The sequence below is a fragment of the Nannobrachium achirus genome (genome assembly GCF_963921795.1).
Source record: "Nannobrachium achirus genome assembly, chromosome: 19".
Lineage (NCBI taxonomy): Eukaryota > Metazoa > Chordata > Actinopteri > Myctophiformes > Myctophidae > Nannobrachium > Nannobrachium achirus.
In genome coordinates this window covers 24,663,400-24,681,301 of record NC_137826.1, presented here as the reverse complement: position 1 = coordinate 24,681,301, position 17,902 = coordinate 24,663,400, and the positions used below count along the sequence as shown (strand labels likewise).

Here is a 17,902-nt window from a genome sequence, read left to right as displayed (position 1 = left end):
AAAGTGAAGCTTTTGGTCATGCTTCACACACTGTTGTCACTGTTGTCATGCTTCACATGACATCACAATATCTAATATAAATGGTAAGACGGAATTCAGTTCCCAGTGGATTCTTCGTGACTTGCGTCAGTGCAACCACACTTGCAGAGAATCCCAGAATTGCATCTTTCTAGTTTCTATTTCTTTCCTCCAATCTCTCTCTCTCTCTCTCTCTGTGTGTCTCTCTGTGTCTCGGTGTCTCTCTGTCTGTCTGTCTCTCTCTCTCTCTCCCCCCCCCCCCTCTCCCCCCTCTCTCCTTCTCTCTCTCTCTGTTGTAATGTTGGGCCAGTGTCTAATGTATGCTAAGCTGCTGCTACCATGGTAACCCCAGTGCAGGATTTAGACCCGGTTCAGGGCTGAGAGATAGATAGAGATAGAGAGAGAGAGAGAGAGAGAGAGAGAGAGAGAGAGAGAGAGATCATCAAAAAATGTAGACACCACACCACCCCCCCATCCAAATATCCCACATATGAGCAAAAAAACATGAACAGATACACACAAGTGAAGACACACACACACACACACACACACACACACACACACACACACACACACACACACACACACACACACACACACACACACACACACACACACACACACACACACACACACACACACACACACACACACACACACACACACACACACACACACCTAATACAGTGGTGGGAAGCCAGTCTGCCCTGAAGGGGAGAAAAGAAAGGGGCGTGTAACGTATTCAGAGCAAGTGAGCAGTCATTGGCTGGAGCGGATTAGCTCAAATGTATCCCTCGCAGCCACAGTCTAACGTAAGAGTGGCAACAGAACTGACACTTAGTTGACAGCCAATAAAGCTAGTGCACGGGGGGAAGAAATCTAAATGAAAAATAATATTTTCATCCCTGTTTGCGTAGCATGTGTGTAAGCAGATCCCTGAGCTCACTGGTACCTCAGTGACACATCTGCTTGGCAGAGGGTGAGCAATCAGTTTGCATCCATAGGAAAGCCAGCCAAAAAACCTCATTCCAAATACTGTACACACACAGTAAAATCCCAAAGGTGTGTTCTTGTGGAAGTGCGTACCTGTCATTGAACAACATACATTTGAGTGTGAGTTTGTGTGTATGTGTGCGTGCGTGCACACATGCATGCATGTGTGTGTGAGCATGAGTGTGTGTACTACATACGTGACTGAGAAGAGGTGGTGAGAAAATTTGTGAATATAGCAATTTTGTCTCCGCTCATACGTGTGTGTGTGTGTGTGTGTGTGTGTGTGTGTGTGTGTGTGTGTGTGTGTGTGTGTGTGTGCAAGCGTGCATGTTGACAGCATACATGGGGTATGTGGGCGTGGGTCCAGCTGTTGCGATGACGTAACTGACTGAAAGCTGAAACACTGATATCTATATACACAGTATATATATGTGTATATATATGTATATATGTATGTATATGTATATATGCATTTGGCTCTCAGCTGAGCAATGGTTGTTGAGAGGAGTGAACGGCACTGTGTCATCAATGGAAATGTGAATGAAGGTTTCCAGCAGAAGTGGGTGGTCTCTCTCTGTGGAGCTCGGGGGGGCTGTGGGGGTGCTGGTGTGTGTGTGTGTGTGTGTGTGTGTGTGTGTGTGTGTGTGTGTGTGTGTGTGTGTGTGTGTGTGTGGGTGTATGGCTTAGGGAAGGGGGGGGGGGGGTGTTGGATGAGGTGAGGGGCTGGGTAGTTGATGATTGTGCAAGCTCACCCTCCCCTCCGCTACACTGCTCAGGCACGTTGTCTGACACTCCCCCCCCCCCCCCCCCTGCCTGCACACACCCCGGTGACATTTCTCCTTGAGGCAATGAGGAAGAAGCCAAGAACCCCTAGAACACCCCCCCCACCACCACCACCACCACCACCACCACCCCCGTGACAAACACACGTGCACCCTCATACAAAGTAGCGCAGGCTCGGACACAAACATGCTAGCACTTCCCTGAATTATAAAGACAACCGTTGCACATATACTAACTTTGCCTAATAAAGACACCAGAAACCGACAAACATATGCGGACAGAGTATAGGAGCATATGTCTTCTGTATCCACATGCACGCACACACTTGCGCGCAAACAAACCTGCCCATGCTCAGATATACACACACATGCATTATAAATTATGAACAAACCTACTCAGCCAGCACAGTAAATCAAATACTAAGGTGTGGTCTCTTTCCAATTCCACGCCGGCTCCCAGTTTCTACTTTTGCTGCAACATGCACTGGGCAGTCCGTCTCCCCCCCCCCCCCCCCCCCCTGCTGGAGCAGCCTTTTGCGCCGGCCCCTCTTACCTGTCCAAGATGTCATGGCTGGACGCAGCTGCAGCTCCGAGCAGTCCTAGTGGTGCACTCCCCACCGCTGCGGCAGCCCCGCTGCCTGCCTCCATGATACTGACTCACTGCAACGAGCAGCCTTCCAGAGAGGGAGGGAGGGAGGGAGGGAGGGAGGGAGGAAGGGAGGGAGGGAGAGAGGGAGAGAGAGAGAGAGAGAGAGAGATGATATGAATTCACATATAGCGAAGAGAGGAGGGAACAGTAAAAAGAGAAAAAGAGGGTAAGGATATGAAGGGGTATGGGTATGATGAGTGGAAAAGTGGGGAGGGTTGAGGGGGAAGATTGACAAGGGGGGGGGGTCATTAATGGTGTTTGTAGCTTGAAACACACGCTGATCAAACAAGAGATTTAATATATAACAATTGTAGTTCTTCACATAAACAGTGTTCCATTTATGGCCACCAATATTTTGTGTGGTTGCTTTTTGGTGAATAAGCACCTCTGATGTGATATAAACTAACTTTGTGCAGTACTTTGTTAACTGGCTGATGCCCTTTGGTGCAGTATGGCTTGTGATGAGAGCAAAAAAGCTGTACGCTTTTCAAGGCTATTGTGGGTGACATTACATGATGAATATTCTGTGTGACTGACCAAAACCATGTAAAAGCAGAGAATTTATGGCTTCCATATGTGACTTATATTAAGGGGGAAAGACCACTAAGTAGTCTGGTCAGCTATGTCGCCCAATCAAATCATTCCAAATGCAATTCAAGGAATGAATCACTTATACTCTGGTCACTGAGCCAAATTTGAAGTTGAAAAATAAGTAACATTCATTTTATGGGGTCTCAGTGGTGGCTCAGCCAGTTGGAGCATCGACCACATAATCACAATGTCCCTGGTTCAATTCCCAACATGGGATGTGTGCTGCATTCTCACATTCTCTATCACTCTGTCTCTCAATGAATCAATAGAAGCGTGTCACAATAACAACACTGAAAAAAAAAAACGTTCATACTATGGATAGCTTTTAGATCAACTATAATGAAATCACAATGTAGTGTTGTCAACAGAAATAGTTGTCAGGAATTCCTCAAAATATCAAAACTAAATAAAATAAAAATAACTTGAGCAAAAAATGAAAACCCATATCCTCTATGACAGTTGCTGGCAATGCACTGTAATCCCAGGAGAAGAGATATTGAAAGGAGGGGGACAGAGACAGAATGGCAGCAGGAGAAGGCGTGGGAGGAGAATTCTCACAGCAAAAGCATCTGGTTCTGAATCAAGAGTGGATGGCTGGCTTGCTAGGCATAAATTCTCGCCTGCACTCACAGGGGAGTGCAGTTCAATCAAAACAGATATACACAATAATATATATAGTATGATGATATCTAATAACACAATACTAAAATAAAAGATCCATTTAAAAAAGAACAAACAAATCATATGAGCCCTGATTCTTCTATATACAAACTCTGCATGTTATATGCTACATTTTCATTTATTATTTAATTGTCATTTTAGCAGGTAGAATATTGTATTGTATTGTATGTAGAAATAAAACATGCTATATGTTAAGCACACCCAGTAATTCCGTACGATGATGTTCTCTCAGAGCAAGTCAAAACAATCTGTAAATCCTGACTGACAGACCATTGACTTGTACAGCACACACATAACGACACACACAAAATGATTGATTAAGCAACGCTACATGGATAGAAGAGGGGGACTGACATACCAGAAGGATGAGATGAAGGAGAAGTGTACTGACATAAAACAAGGATGAGATGAAGGTGATGGACTGACATAAAAGCAGGGTGAGATGTGGTACAGGAGCAGGACATAGCCTACAAGCCAAAGAAAGCCATGTTAAGATTCTACTCATATCCTGGACCTCTCCTACTGAGACTACTATGAACCTCACTCCTTAATTTATCCAGGGACTACTCACTAAGTCTGAACATGATAAGAGAAAATCAGTTCCACTCAAGGCATTTCCTGCATGTAGGCCTATATTAGGGTATGTACGTGAACATGTGTAATTGTGCATCAGCATGCATACAGTGGTAGAAAGGTGTATGCATGAGATAAGAGAGGAAGTGAGATGAGAGCAAGGCAGGCAGGGCAACGCAGGCTGAGCTTCCCACAAATACCTGATGCAGCAGAAAACCCATAAAATGGCCGACCTTGCCAGAGGACAGTGGCTCAGCTCCAAAGAGATTAAAAATCTAGCATGAATACTACTATGCACAATGAAACTACTTTATTCTCAAAAGTAGGGTGTCATTAGTTAAATATTTTGAAACCTACGCCATTGCCCCCTAAAAGTTTGTATGCTACAAAGATGTTGACTTGAAACTCTACATTATCATGCAGTGTGTGTAGACCAGTACCATTCCATCCTTCCAAGACTATAATGACATTCACTTGGCATTCTTGTACTTCTAACCGTCTAAACATGGACTAGTTGCACCAGGCAGGCATTGTGGGTAAAAGGCATGAAGTTACTGGTAGGATAGAAAACCAGCAGTATAAGTAAGGACCTTAGTTTGGGAACCCCAGGTGTAGACTGGAGATTTAATTAAAATTAAATAAAGACGGGGTCTAATAACGCTGTGGATTCCCTGTGGATCACTGACATCATGTTGTAGATTATGTCATATTAATGAGGAATATGGACATTAGCCATTGAAAGAATGATACACAAACACTCTTGTAGATGGATCCCCCATTAGAAGGTTTAATATCTAAATGTATTCAACTTTGGGAGACAATTCGTTGCAGTTCAACCCGTTGCCGTTGGTACAAAACATTCGAAGCAAAACCTTTTTTGGACCATCATCCACAAACCACAGGTAAGTATTTGCATGTAGTTATGTAACAAACTACTCCATTATTTGGCATCAAGCTTTTTGCATAAATACAAATAATAGACTTTCCTTGCCAAAAAGTTACTGTAATCTTTTAACTTTCACTCTACACTTGCTGCGTTTCTTTATCATGAGGTTAAATCTTCCTCCAAGCCACTCTGAAAAGTGGCATACTCAAGCAACGCATGCAAATGCTTACAGGCAACTATGCAAAAAGGTAGAGTGACGTTGGGTTGAATAATCTGTTCAGTGAGGTAAGTGAAGTACAACTCTTACTCTAGCCATTAAAAACTTTATTCCAGCACGTGCATGGGTAACATTACTGCCCAATCAGTGATGCTCCCCTGCGCCTCTGGCTTGGCCAGGCGCTCCAACGAACAGTGACTTTCACAGTCATTGTTCTGGTGAAAAGAAGTGGAATGGCAACATCACGTGTATCGGAGGAGACACATGCTCACCTACAACTTCCCTAGTGAACCATCTCATGTCAAAAACTACTAGGCTCGTTCATTGTAACATTCAGTTTTTGCTTGACCTGGTCTACTTTATAATTCATTGAGACTGCTGGAATTACTCTCAAACTGTCTGCCTGAATGAGTCAAAACTCTTGACATTTCTAGCCCACTCAGACTATTTAGTTGTTTAAAGAAATAATTAGATGCGAAGGGAGATTATATTCCCAAAGTAAACATCAGCTAACTAAACCACTTTCTGCCTACAATTCAGAACTTAATAAACAAACATAACTTGTCAAAGTTAAATTAAACAATTGGGTCTCAGAAAGACATCTGGGAACAAAGACAAAGCCAAATTCTCAAAAACACGAAAAAGGGTTACATTACCTCTAAAAGGTTGATTATAACAGAGAATAAATGAACAAGAGTGTGACCAGCTCAACTAAAATCTATCTCCAAGGGAAGCTAAATAAACTAGTCAATATTAGGTAAACAATCACAATTATTACAATTGATAACATTTGACATCAAATTGGTCTCCCAGGAGTTTTCCCTCTACACAAATATCTTCACAGAAAATAGCCGATCTACAAGCTCACAATGTGTCACAATGTAATGCGTTGTTAGAGTTCATGTGTTTAAGTTCCAGGAGCTGAATTAGAGGATTTGACCAGCAACATATAATATGTTTGTTAACATCTAATCGTATAGGCAGACTACACTTTAATCAACATTATTCAGTTTTGCTGTAGATTTGAGTGGATCCAGAATGAATCACTCAGTCTTTGCTTGATAGGAAATGCAAGCAATATACAATGGCTGATTTACAGTGAAAAAGCCTTTGCAGAGTTTTGAAGGATATCTGATAAATAAAGATTGATTGGGGAAGATTTCCAAAGCAGTGTATTTCAACAGCGGGGCATGCATGATCAGTCATGAAGACCATTAGTAGCAAAATTCTGAATGATGACATGACAACAGTCCAGGGTGTGTTGCTGGGGAATCTGATCCATGTGTCGATAAAGACTATGCTATGTTCAGACACAGCTCAACCTATTAATGCTAACTGGCTGGGGACCATCAATGACGTCAAATGACATAAAGGGCTGGGTCAAGTCCACAGAGGGATTGATCTCATCTGACGGAAGGCCACAGTTTTGGCTGTCAGTCTACTGAAATGCTAGGCCCGTGTGAATTACGGATGGAGCCATTGTAGACCACTGGACATTTCTTTCAATGACAACATCAGTTATGAGACTACTTCTATTTTGTGATGTAAGAGCATGTTCTGTTTGGTCAAGCGTTAAATTATTGCGACCGTAGGTCACATTTAGTATGAAAACCTGCAGATCATGTGTGTGCAGATCAATATAGGCACACATTTGGCAGCAACAAGCCACTATTTTGCTTGAAAGCTGAAACAAGCCTTGTTTCTAAAGAATTGTTCATAAACCCAGATATTATACTACTCCACCTCTGTGTTTTTGCTTTGTAATGATTTGAGGCAAAGTGGAATTCAGAATTTTAGGATTAGAAAAACAAAACAAAAGATCAGAAAAAAATAATCCACACATAAGATAACATCTAAAAAGAATTAAATACAATGTCAGGCAACAGACAAAACAAATGTCTGAATGTTGCACACCATAAACTAGCCCAAGGTTAACGTCTCACATTGAGACCCTTATTTTGCATGCCCACAACAACCTTCTCAACTGTCCCGTGTAGTCTTTCAGTCAGCAATTTGTCTGTCCAAAAGAAACCCAAGACAAAAATCAATGTGTGAAACAGCCGTTACAATGATTTTCAAGTTTTTTTTCTCCCTCTATCTCCTTGTTCTTGTCATCTGACCCCTTTCCTACACCGTCCTTTCTCCAGTCTCTGGAGAATGAATGTCAGAAATGTGACCTTGCTAACCCAATTCACCTTCATTAGTTGCATTCAAAGAAAGCCTGTCTGCCAAGGCAAGGGATGTACAGTAGGGTAGAGTAGTAAAACATGTGAAACATGGGTCCCATACTAAATAGGATAGCGTATTACCTGCATAGGACTGTCACAATCATGACATTTCTACTTGTTGTGACAATGATTTAATTGTGTTTTGGCATCAATTGAATATGGAACATATAAATAAACTAGAGGCCATGCAGGCCTCACAATCTAGAGTTCGGGTTGCTACACCTATGTTGCACCGCCGATCCGTCCATATCTGTAGTATTGTACCCGTCCGTCTGTGTCCTTTTTGTGCCCATATACGTATGGAGATCTCTGTATCTGTCTGTCTACCTCGTTTATGACGATTATGCGAATTAATTGCGACTAGGCAATTATTATGTGATAATTATGACAGGCATATACCTGCATCATGTCAGATGTTAAGTTGTTAAGTGTTAATTTACCTCTGAGAGTACTTTGTAACCAAATGGACCCGCAAGGATCTATTTGGTTACATTTGTACGTCTCTCATGGTAAAAAAAAAAAAAGGATAATTAAACCAGAGTATTTTATTGTGTGTGCCTTTATTTCCTTTCTTTAATTCACTACAGAGGGTATGCGCATGACATCATCAACATACCCGGAAGTTATGTGGGAACGCCTTCTGAGTGGCAAAAAAAACTACTTTCTGGACTTGACAGCCCATACCCAAACAGAAAAGTAATATCTGATTGCATTAAACGACGTTAAACAACGTAAAACTCACTTTGCCACTCACTTTTCCACTTGATTTGCCATTCACTTTATGCGCATACCCTCTATTTTCTTTTCAGTAATTTCAGCATGCTATGGCAATAATATTTGCTCAAGAAGGTGACATTTGTGATGACATCAGAATTCCTTGGTGACCCGACAGAGAAGGCCACTACACTGTTAGCTGCCTGTGGCCCAGAACAATGTCCCTCTTGTAACAAAAGGGCACTGCTTAGACCTTTGACATAAAGAATTTGGTACAGTAGTGAATTATATTTGCAACAGGGACTTTTAAATAGGGATATTTAAAAGTCCTATTCGAGTTTCCCCCAAACTATACCCTTCAGGTAGCCTGACACTCGATTGGTTCACCGACCAACACATGACATAGTGTTGTTATCATGGTTATGTGTGGCTGGCTAGTGGCTAGCTAGCCTGTTGCTTGCTAGTGCTACTTGCTAACCAAAGAAACAGTCAGAATAGGAGCACTACGAACTAGTAATCAAACACAACATAACATGCCTGCTACTGGTGTTTCATAGCGAGATCGATACGATCGCATTTTACCGCAATTTACCGCATTTTAGCGCGACGCGATGCGCGGTACGGTACGGCGGCAGCGCTGGTGTACTTGGAAACACACATGAGTTCTGGGAAACCCCCACCCATGCTGATCACATGACGCTGATTCACGACGCTGATTCGCCGTACGGATTTTCAACCGAGGGAGGCCTCTTCAATGAGAGCACTTCTAGACCCCTGAATCGCCAAAACAAAAAATGTAAAGGGGTGTGGCTAGCGATTCAGGGTCTGGAACTAGGCTACCCTTCAGGCAGTGTTTGGCGATCTAGGCTTATTGTTAGACCAGTTGCTGCGCATACCCAAACAAATACTGTACTAACATACCAGCATTATCAGTTTCACTCATTTAACAGATGACAGTGTCATTCTTATAACTTTATAAGACTAGAGGCCTAACATCTGAAAAGTAGCCCTTAAAAGTAAATTATCTTGTCAAATTAACTGTAAATGAAATCAGACATGTTCAAATTAGATGAACTGGCAGGTAAACTGACCTAGTCAGAAGTCGACAATATAAATGGCCCGGTGGCTTGGATGTACTTTTTCAACCAGCCACTCTCCCTTATAGTAAGGGGAACATAAGAAAATCTGCAAAGTAAATCGTTACCAAGAAATTCCTTCACCAATGTGTTTCTAAAGGTGTGTAATAATATGTAATAAAAGGTTGAAATTCAACTCCCGGGGGAAACCTCGTAAAAAAATGATTTGTGTTTGTGTCACATTAATTTACTATACAGGAATAAAATGGTTTAGTGAAAAGATGGTTTAGTGATGAATCATTACTTTTCACCGTTTTGTGGGGGCCATTTGTAGCCCATGGAATGTTTTTCGCACACACAAACACAAATCAATTTTTTTATGAGGTTTCCCCGGGAGTTGAATTTCAACCTTTTAGTACATATTATTACACACCTTTTGGCTTTAGAAACACATTGGTGAAGAAATTTCTTGGTAACGATTTACTTCGCAAATTGGTCAAATATCTTATAAAATCCCCTTACTGTTACATGTCCCATAAAACAACAGCTGAATTAAAGGGTAGAATGAATGAAGAAACGTTTCCAAATTGAAAAGTGTAAAGGTTTGAGGACTATTATGGTCAAATGCACATAGAGTACAATGAGGGTTAACAGTTCAATACTTTTGGAGAATGAAGAGTGTCATTATTAGGTCGGAAATGTTAATATCTTCCCACATAATACCCCATTTGAGTTGCCATTTGAACATCTTCTCAGTAAACTAAAGGCCTGACATCTTCTATCTATGACATAATGGTTAATAATCTACCACTCTACAATATTATGCCTGTAAAATGGGGATCCAGTTTGGGGTGCATCTATGATGACATTGATTGGCATAACATGCTTGAATGTTCACAAACTTTTTAAATCTCCACTAAACACAGACAAATGCAGTTACTCCACATGATAGATTACATAAGTATTCAATAATGATTCCCCCTACTGACAGAGACGCAAAGTCTCTGAAGGACATATGCTGTGGATCTGGCCATGCCTGGAGGAGTTTTGGAAATACAGTATATTGGAACAACTTCAGAAATTGAAGAGTCTGAAATTGTCCCAACTCTAGGATTTGGATTCTGGGAGACATACAAACACTCACTGTGATCCATCACAAGAGTACTTTATTTTTCTGGCTAGCACCGCAGGGAAAACATTTATTCTTCAAAACTGGATATCTGAAAACGTGTGTGTGTGTGTGTGTGTGTGTGTGTGTGTGTGTGTGTGTGTGTGTGTGTGTGTGTGTGTGTTGTTGTTTTTGTATGACATGTTCTTATATTTTTATGAATGTCATTTTAAAAGATAACATTATAGAAAATGACACAGCATAGCTTAAGCATAATGGAGTAAGTCAATAGAACAAGGAAACAAGCCAAAGAAAGCTTATACAAATAAATTAGTTAGACCAAGTAATCATAAAGCCTCATCTAGAGAAATGTCCATGTTGAATTGGAGGCATACTTCAAAAATATGATTCACAATTCAGAAAGATACTGCGAGATAGTCGGACAGATTGTGAGGAGGATACAAGTGTTTTATCAAACAACAAACACAATTAATGCAATCTGTCACACATGACATGCAACTGAAAACAACACCGCTCTATTCGTCAAGCTTGGCAGAATCATTTTGAACAATCCGGAGCTGTGCCATGGCTTGTACAAACACAAATACAGGGCATTATATTAGTCATCAAGTGAAACACGTTGTTCACTCACACAGTATACGACTATCTGAATCAATGAAACTAAAAAGTTTATGTGAACACTATTGGTGTCTAGTCTGTCTATGTTGTATTGTTCCGGCTCTAGCTGCACCATGGATGAGTCATTCACCTGCATGTGCAGGGAACACGGCACAGTACTATAGATTTTCTTAAGGCATTGCATAAGTCAATATGATATGATATTCAGTATAATATGTAACACAATTGTCCATTTGATAATTGTTGTAATGTTCATAATTTGGAGGATGTCAATAACATATTTTAGGATAGAAGGTGGCTAGATGAAAGTTACATAATGGTTAAATAAGGTTAAAGCAAAAACATGTAGTTTAGTTGTATTTAAAAATACATGGCATCCAAAGCCTTTGACTTCATTACCCAAGGGTCTCTGCAAGCATGACACGCTGTGATTGACCAGTCTTTGCTTTGCCTGGCAGTTCTGCCTTGGTGCCTTGACAAATGCCAGGATGTGTCCCCTATACCGTACATAGTAATACCCCAAGCCCCTAGCTGGGAGCCCCATACTGCTGAATACCACAAGCAATTTGCCAAGAAATATTGAAACAATGTATTTATTTTGCAGATACATTCCCAGTCCATTTATTATGACCAGCAGCCAACTGTATAGCTTTATCTCAAGAGCTGTCACCCAACAAAAGTAATAGCCTCTCTGCATAACTGTACATTTTCCAAAGATGGCATTCCTGTTTCCTGTTCCAGTTCATTTTCCACTAGCTTCATTTGATTGGCTCGTTAGCAGGTTTGAACTGGAAACACATTATGACACCTTCAAAGCGGCAGCTTATCAAATTAATGATGTGTGTGTTATATTTAAAGGAGTAATTCACCCCCAAAATGAGTCCAATGAGACTTGAATTTATGATTATTCTTTTTTTTTTGTTTTTTTGTCATATTCCTAAGACAATAATTTGATTACAATAAATGTACCTCCATTGATTCCATTGAGGGTAATGGAATTATGTCTTAGGAATGCGACAAATACAAAAAAATATTATTGAACTCAAGTCTCCATGGCATGAGTAATCAATAGAAAAAAAGTCATTTTGGGGGTGAACTACTCCTTTAACTCTTATACTGCCAGATTATTTATTTATTTATTGGGTCTGGTGCCATCAAAAAGCGGCTTACCTTTGCAACGTTATAGTAGATTGATAGACTTTTTTTTTTTTTTTTTTGCCTTTCATGCCTGCCTGGTCTGCACTTTCACAGACTAGGCAGCAGAGGGCGGCGTAATGCCATTAATGTGAATTTGGCCGTTCCGTCTTGCCATAGATTGGGAACACACATTGGCCACAAAGCCCCAGGGCCAGAGAAAATCAACACGGAAGAGAATTGGTCTCCGTTGATGTTAATGCATAATGGATTTTTAAGACCATCACTGCTCGCCATGTGATTACAGTACACGGCGGCGCAACCCCTCATCAGCTTAAGGACATCAACAAGGTAAACGAACGAACGGCCGTATTGGCGCGGCTCACTCTCTAGAATTGGGGCGAACAGGAACGTCCAAAGCAGTATAAGAGTTAAGTGTGCCCATACTAGACTAGGCTAGACTTTGCTGCTGTAGTTTTTGGATATAGCCTGAGCTCCCAAAAAGAATTCCCTCAGAAACCACACATAGTGGTAGTGGGTAGGCCCATAATAAACCTCTGAAATCTTTATGTATCCTGCTTGGTATACTTTGTTTGATATGTCCGTAACTCATAGCAACACACTACTATATATGGCATTCATGAAGGGGAACAATAACATTGCAGTGCCCAACCAGATACCGATATTAGTTGGGGCAGTTCAGAACAAAAAACAGGCTTTCCGCCACAAGGAAAGCCTGGTGATGTGAGGCTGGCCCATACCATGAGTGTGCCACGGGTCAGTGGTCAATGCACTTACAATGACAAACACCTAAATCTAACACAGCCTTTATTCATTTTTAAATTGCAGATGCTTTGCTTACATCATGGTGTACTATAAGTGTGCCATATATTTCTGCTCTTAGTTTATGCTCCTTTAATACAATTCCTCTGGCATATATTCCAAATTTTTCTAGCTACAATTTTAAATACCAGTTAATTTGAGATTAAGAATACTTTGTTGAGCGACAACATGTATTGTGACTATACTGTGCAAAGAGGAAGTAACAGTCAGCCTAATCACTATCTACACTACAGTACCAAGTTGACAGCTATGGGGAAAACATGGGAACTGGGCATCCAATGAACCCTAACTGTCACTAGAGATATAATCTCAGTGAATGAGTGTGACCCACAATAGGCCTCGCTTTAGGCAATGCTTTGTTACTTGGGGCCTGTGCTCTAGGCTTTGGGAAACACCACCAGTTATGGTAAAGCTTTCAAAATCTGTATAATCTTTTAAACCACTTCTTAAATCGTGTTTTCTTTTCACAGACAGAGCTTCTGACAATTTCTTGATACATCTTATTTGTCAAATGTGTAAACCTTGGTGCAACAGCAAGATTAACGCTGAAATGAACAGACTATAACCAAGTCATTGGCAGTAAACAGAGAATTGTCAACCAAACTTTAGTAATGACTGAGCTCTCATTTACACAAATCTGTATATCAAGGAACTGACCGCTTTCCAGACATTTCAGACAATTGTATTTGAAATAAAATCACATTAACTTGGAACTAGGAATGAATGGAATACTGTATGTCTGGACATGTCTCGAAAATAAATAGTACAATTATTTCTCATTTATTGCAGACAAGTAATCAATCAATTTAATGCAGGACACTAGGACGGTGCTATTGTGCCCTTTACCCATCAAACAAATAAACAAAGAAACGAACACACACACACACACACACACACACACACACACACACACACACACACACACACACACACACACACACACACACACACACACACACACACACACACACACACACACACACACACACACACACACACACAGTGACGTCATGGTTTCTAAAGATTGAATACATTTTTTATTCATGACAAATAATCTGTGTCCATATAGAGGAATAATGTCCCTGCATGTTTTATGATGATGACTGTGTGACGTCTGGATATAGTAGAAGACATCCAGCCCACGTACTGATGTACAGCTTACTTTGCTGTATGTGTCCCCCTCACTGCTTACGTGTAGTTTCACACAACTTGTTGCCAAAACAGCCCTGAATGAGAATTCCATTTAGTCTATTCTACCTCATTATCCTCCGCGCTGCCATTGTAGGAATACCGCGGCAGCTCCCTAACCACCCCCTTGCTCAATGCCAGAATTGTTTACGGGGGAATGGAATCTCCATCCGGAATGCCATGGCATCCTTTAGAGGCCTGTGACTGTGCAGGGATCTGGAGTGGTGATGCTTTTCATGCCTGTTCGTGTGGGATCAGGGCTGAGGACAGTGGACATTGCCATCATTTGTATAATTAATGAACATGCAGAAGGGAATGGCAAATGAGCACACAGCCCCCAGAGAATGCTTTAGTATAGAGCACAGGGTCGGGGGTCATGTGTGCCTTTGTACGTGGCCATTGGCCACTGAGAGACGACCTCTGATTTGTTTAATATTGATTGTGCATTGCACAATCATAATTGTGTATTGTAAATGGGTGACAAAAATAATCACACCCACTTCGTTAATCGTTACACCTGTAAACCTGTGATGTGACATTAAAGCTGAATAACAGTATTAGGGTATCTATTGCCAAGCTTATTTCTATAGCACATTTCATACAGTAAACTCAATGTGCTTCACATTGAGCAGTGACAGATAAACCTTTTAGGCTATACTGTACAATAGGGCCATGTTTTCTGAGGTAAGGTATAATCACAGCCAGGGCAGATGTAACAAAGTAAGTTAATATAACAAAACTATATTAAACATTGGTGTGACTTCTAGCCTGCAAGCAACATCTTCAATATAATTCAAGTTTTTAGAATAGCTCTCTCTAATCTTGTCTCCCACACCAAGCAAAGCAGCTCAGGCTAAATTAATATTAGTCATGGACAAAGAGATGACAACGGAGTAGTGTGCCTATCTATCTATCTATCTATCTATCTACGGTATCTATCTATCTCGGGAAACATAATGAAAAATGTAGCAATGAAAACACATGCAGCCACCAGCAAAGCTAAAAAACAACAAACACTTAGCTGACTAACAAATAGGATCCCATCGTAACTATTTAACCATGAGTCAAGGCGTAATGATGTGCATAAATATTACGGTAGCCGATGACACATAAATCTGCATAAATTCAGCCAGGCATTCATTACAAGGACATTATTACACAGAGATGCTGTTGGTAATGAAAAGCACAGATGGGGCTGAAAGTTTGTTCTTTGACAGTGGGTCACCTAAGGCAGGGACCTCCAAGAGGTGGACCACATGGTAGCTTCAAAGTCACGCCATGGTTAGTGCTTTTTTTGCACGCAGTGTTTTCATTATTAATGTCAGAGTGATGCTGAATGTCAAACCAAAAAACAAGTCTTCAGAAGGAGACCTTAAAACAAAGTAAAGTAGCCAGCCAAGGCAATAGGGCTGTTAACATTCCTCAGAAATTAAATTCGAATCTTGGTCTTAAAAATATGTTCGAATATTATAATGTTTTATTTTTCCCCAATAGAAAATGACTTGTTATTGTAAAAGCGGAAGAGGGACAGCGTAAGCACTGCTCGGATCCAATAAAAATATATTTTGTTTGTTTTTATAATTTGATAAAGTACATTCTTTTGCGTCCATCTGTCCTACCTGACCAGGGCTTCAGACAGGAGCGATGGGATTTAAATTGTTAATCCACGTATTTACTATTTATCTCGCTCAAAAGCAAGTCCATACTTTCCACCCAGCTCCGCCATTATTGCCGTAAAGCCGTGAACTTTGAACTCCCGTTGAAATCTTGTGTCTCGCGCTACTTCCGGGAGCCCGTTCACTTGCATTGCACTGATGGAATATATTGCTTCACCATCATTTTGGGGACCAAATAAGTAACCTACTTTTAATGGTAAGATAGCCGTTTTGGACCGGAATACTCCTTTAAATGAGTTTCATTTTCAACCATATCTTCATACAATTAGATCAATATAATATGGCACAATTTCTGTCTACTAAATCTGCATCTCATTGGTGGACTATTGCCCACAATTCCCACATCTTCGATGGGGATTCCAAGATAATCAGATTCTCTCTTCCTGGAAAGTTAGCATGCTCAAATAGAAGCCATTGTTCTTAGTACATAACAAAGTGATATCTGACAAAACCTGTCTACAGATGATATTGCTGATAGGCAGGATTCTGAACTGTCCACGGCCCTCCTTTGAAACTCAGAGTGAGACGACAGAAATGGTCTTATAATGAGCATTATTAGTAAGGTCTGATTATATGAAGATGGGTGAAGTGGTCCTTTAAGACTCTTTGTGATATGAATTGTAAACAGTGGTAAAAATGTACTAGACAGACAAAAGTGCAGCAATACATAATAATATACACTTGCAGAATCAGGTGTATTCTGTTTTATAGGTAGTCTAATTTATTCCAAAAGTAAAGCAAGCACATTTGTGAATAGTACGGTAATATCACAAATTAATTTGCTGTTTGCAATACCTGGACTGAAGTAGAATAGCTGAACAAGCCTGGACACAGTATGCATGCAACTGCATGTTGAACCCAAAATAATCTTCTAAGCAAACACACACACAAACATTGCAGAATACCCTTTTTCATTCAGTGTGTCTAATGTGATACAGTACGTATCACATAAATACTCGGATGGCAGCCCAGCTACTTGCCCATGGGCTGTATAAAGCTAACTTGGACTATGATGATCAGGAACTGAAAAGAATAAGAAACTCCATCTTATTTTTGGCCATGGACCTATACTCTGCAGTTACTAGGTATGATAGGATTGTGTTCCTGCTGGCCAACCTGGCAGCGGTCTGAGAGAGTGAGGTACAGTACATCAAAGTATGAAGCTAAGAGAAAGTGTTTCTTTTCTCATAGAAGCATGTTGTATTATGTCAACCCATAACCGATACCTGCCTACACATTCTCATTTCTCACAAACGGTGACAGAGCTGCAATAGGCTATGTGATGTGTTGGATGGTAGTGGGTGAGGCCACGTAAGTGAAGGAAGCCCTATCATTGGTTAGCTCTTCAAATAGCATCTAAAACCGTGATGGAACAGTTAGCTCCATGTTCCCAAGATCACTGGTTCAAATCCCACTGCAGGTATACCTTTTACTCCAAGCATGTCACGACTCATGAAATGTTTGGTTTAGATAGGTTTAGATAGATACCTTTATTATCCCAAGGGGGAAATTCAGTGGTTAGGGTTAGGGTTAAGGGGTAGTTTTTTGTGAGGATTATGAGGGTTTAATAGTTTTTTGTTAGGTTAAGGTTAGAGTTAGGCAAAGTATTTTGTGAGGCTATGATAGGGTTGGACATGGTTTTTATTTTTGTGAGGTTATGGTCAAGGCTTTGTTTGGGTTAGGCAATGTTTCGTCAACATGCAACATCACAAGGGCAGAGCCGCAAATGTGTGCAAAATGTGACGAGTTGGGGATGAGAAAGGGTACATGCAGTACAAATGAATGCCCGAAAAATATATTTATTTTACCAATTACCCAAGGCAAAAATGGAACGCAAAAATGGACTACCCACGGACACGGTACCTCAAATGTACCCATGATCCCAAATCCCAGGCATGTAACTAAA

At 40.8% G+C, this 17,902-nt stretch overlaps 1 protein-coding gene across 2 annotated transcripts in view; it reads right to left on the bottom strand.

The window, feature by feature from the left end:
• The window catches only part of arhgap32b (Rho GTPase activating protein 32b), a 108,662-nt gene that overhangs the window by 89,432 nt on the left and 1,328 nt on the right, over positions 1–17,902 (bottom strand). For both annotated transcript variants that reach the window (XM_080749156.1, XM_080749157.1), the window contains exon 2: positions 2,347–2,467. In XM_080749156.1, the coding sequence (XP_080605282.1) occupies positions 2,347–2,441 (95 nt within the window). In that variant the 5' untranslated portion in view covers positions 2,442–2,467. The remainder of the gene's footprint in view (positions 1–2,346; positions 2,468–17,902) is intronic.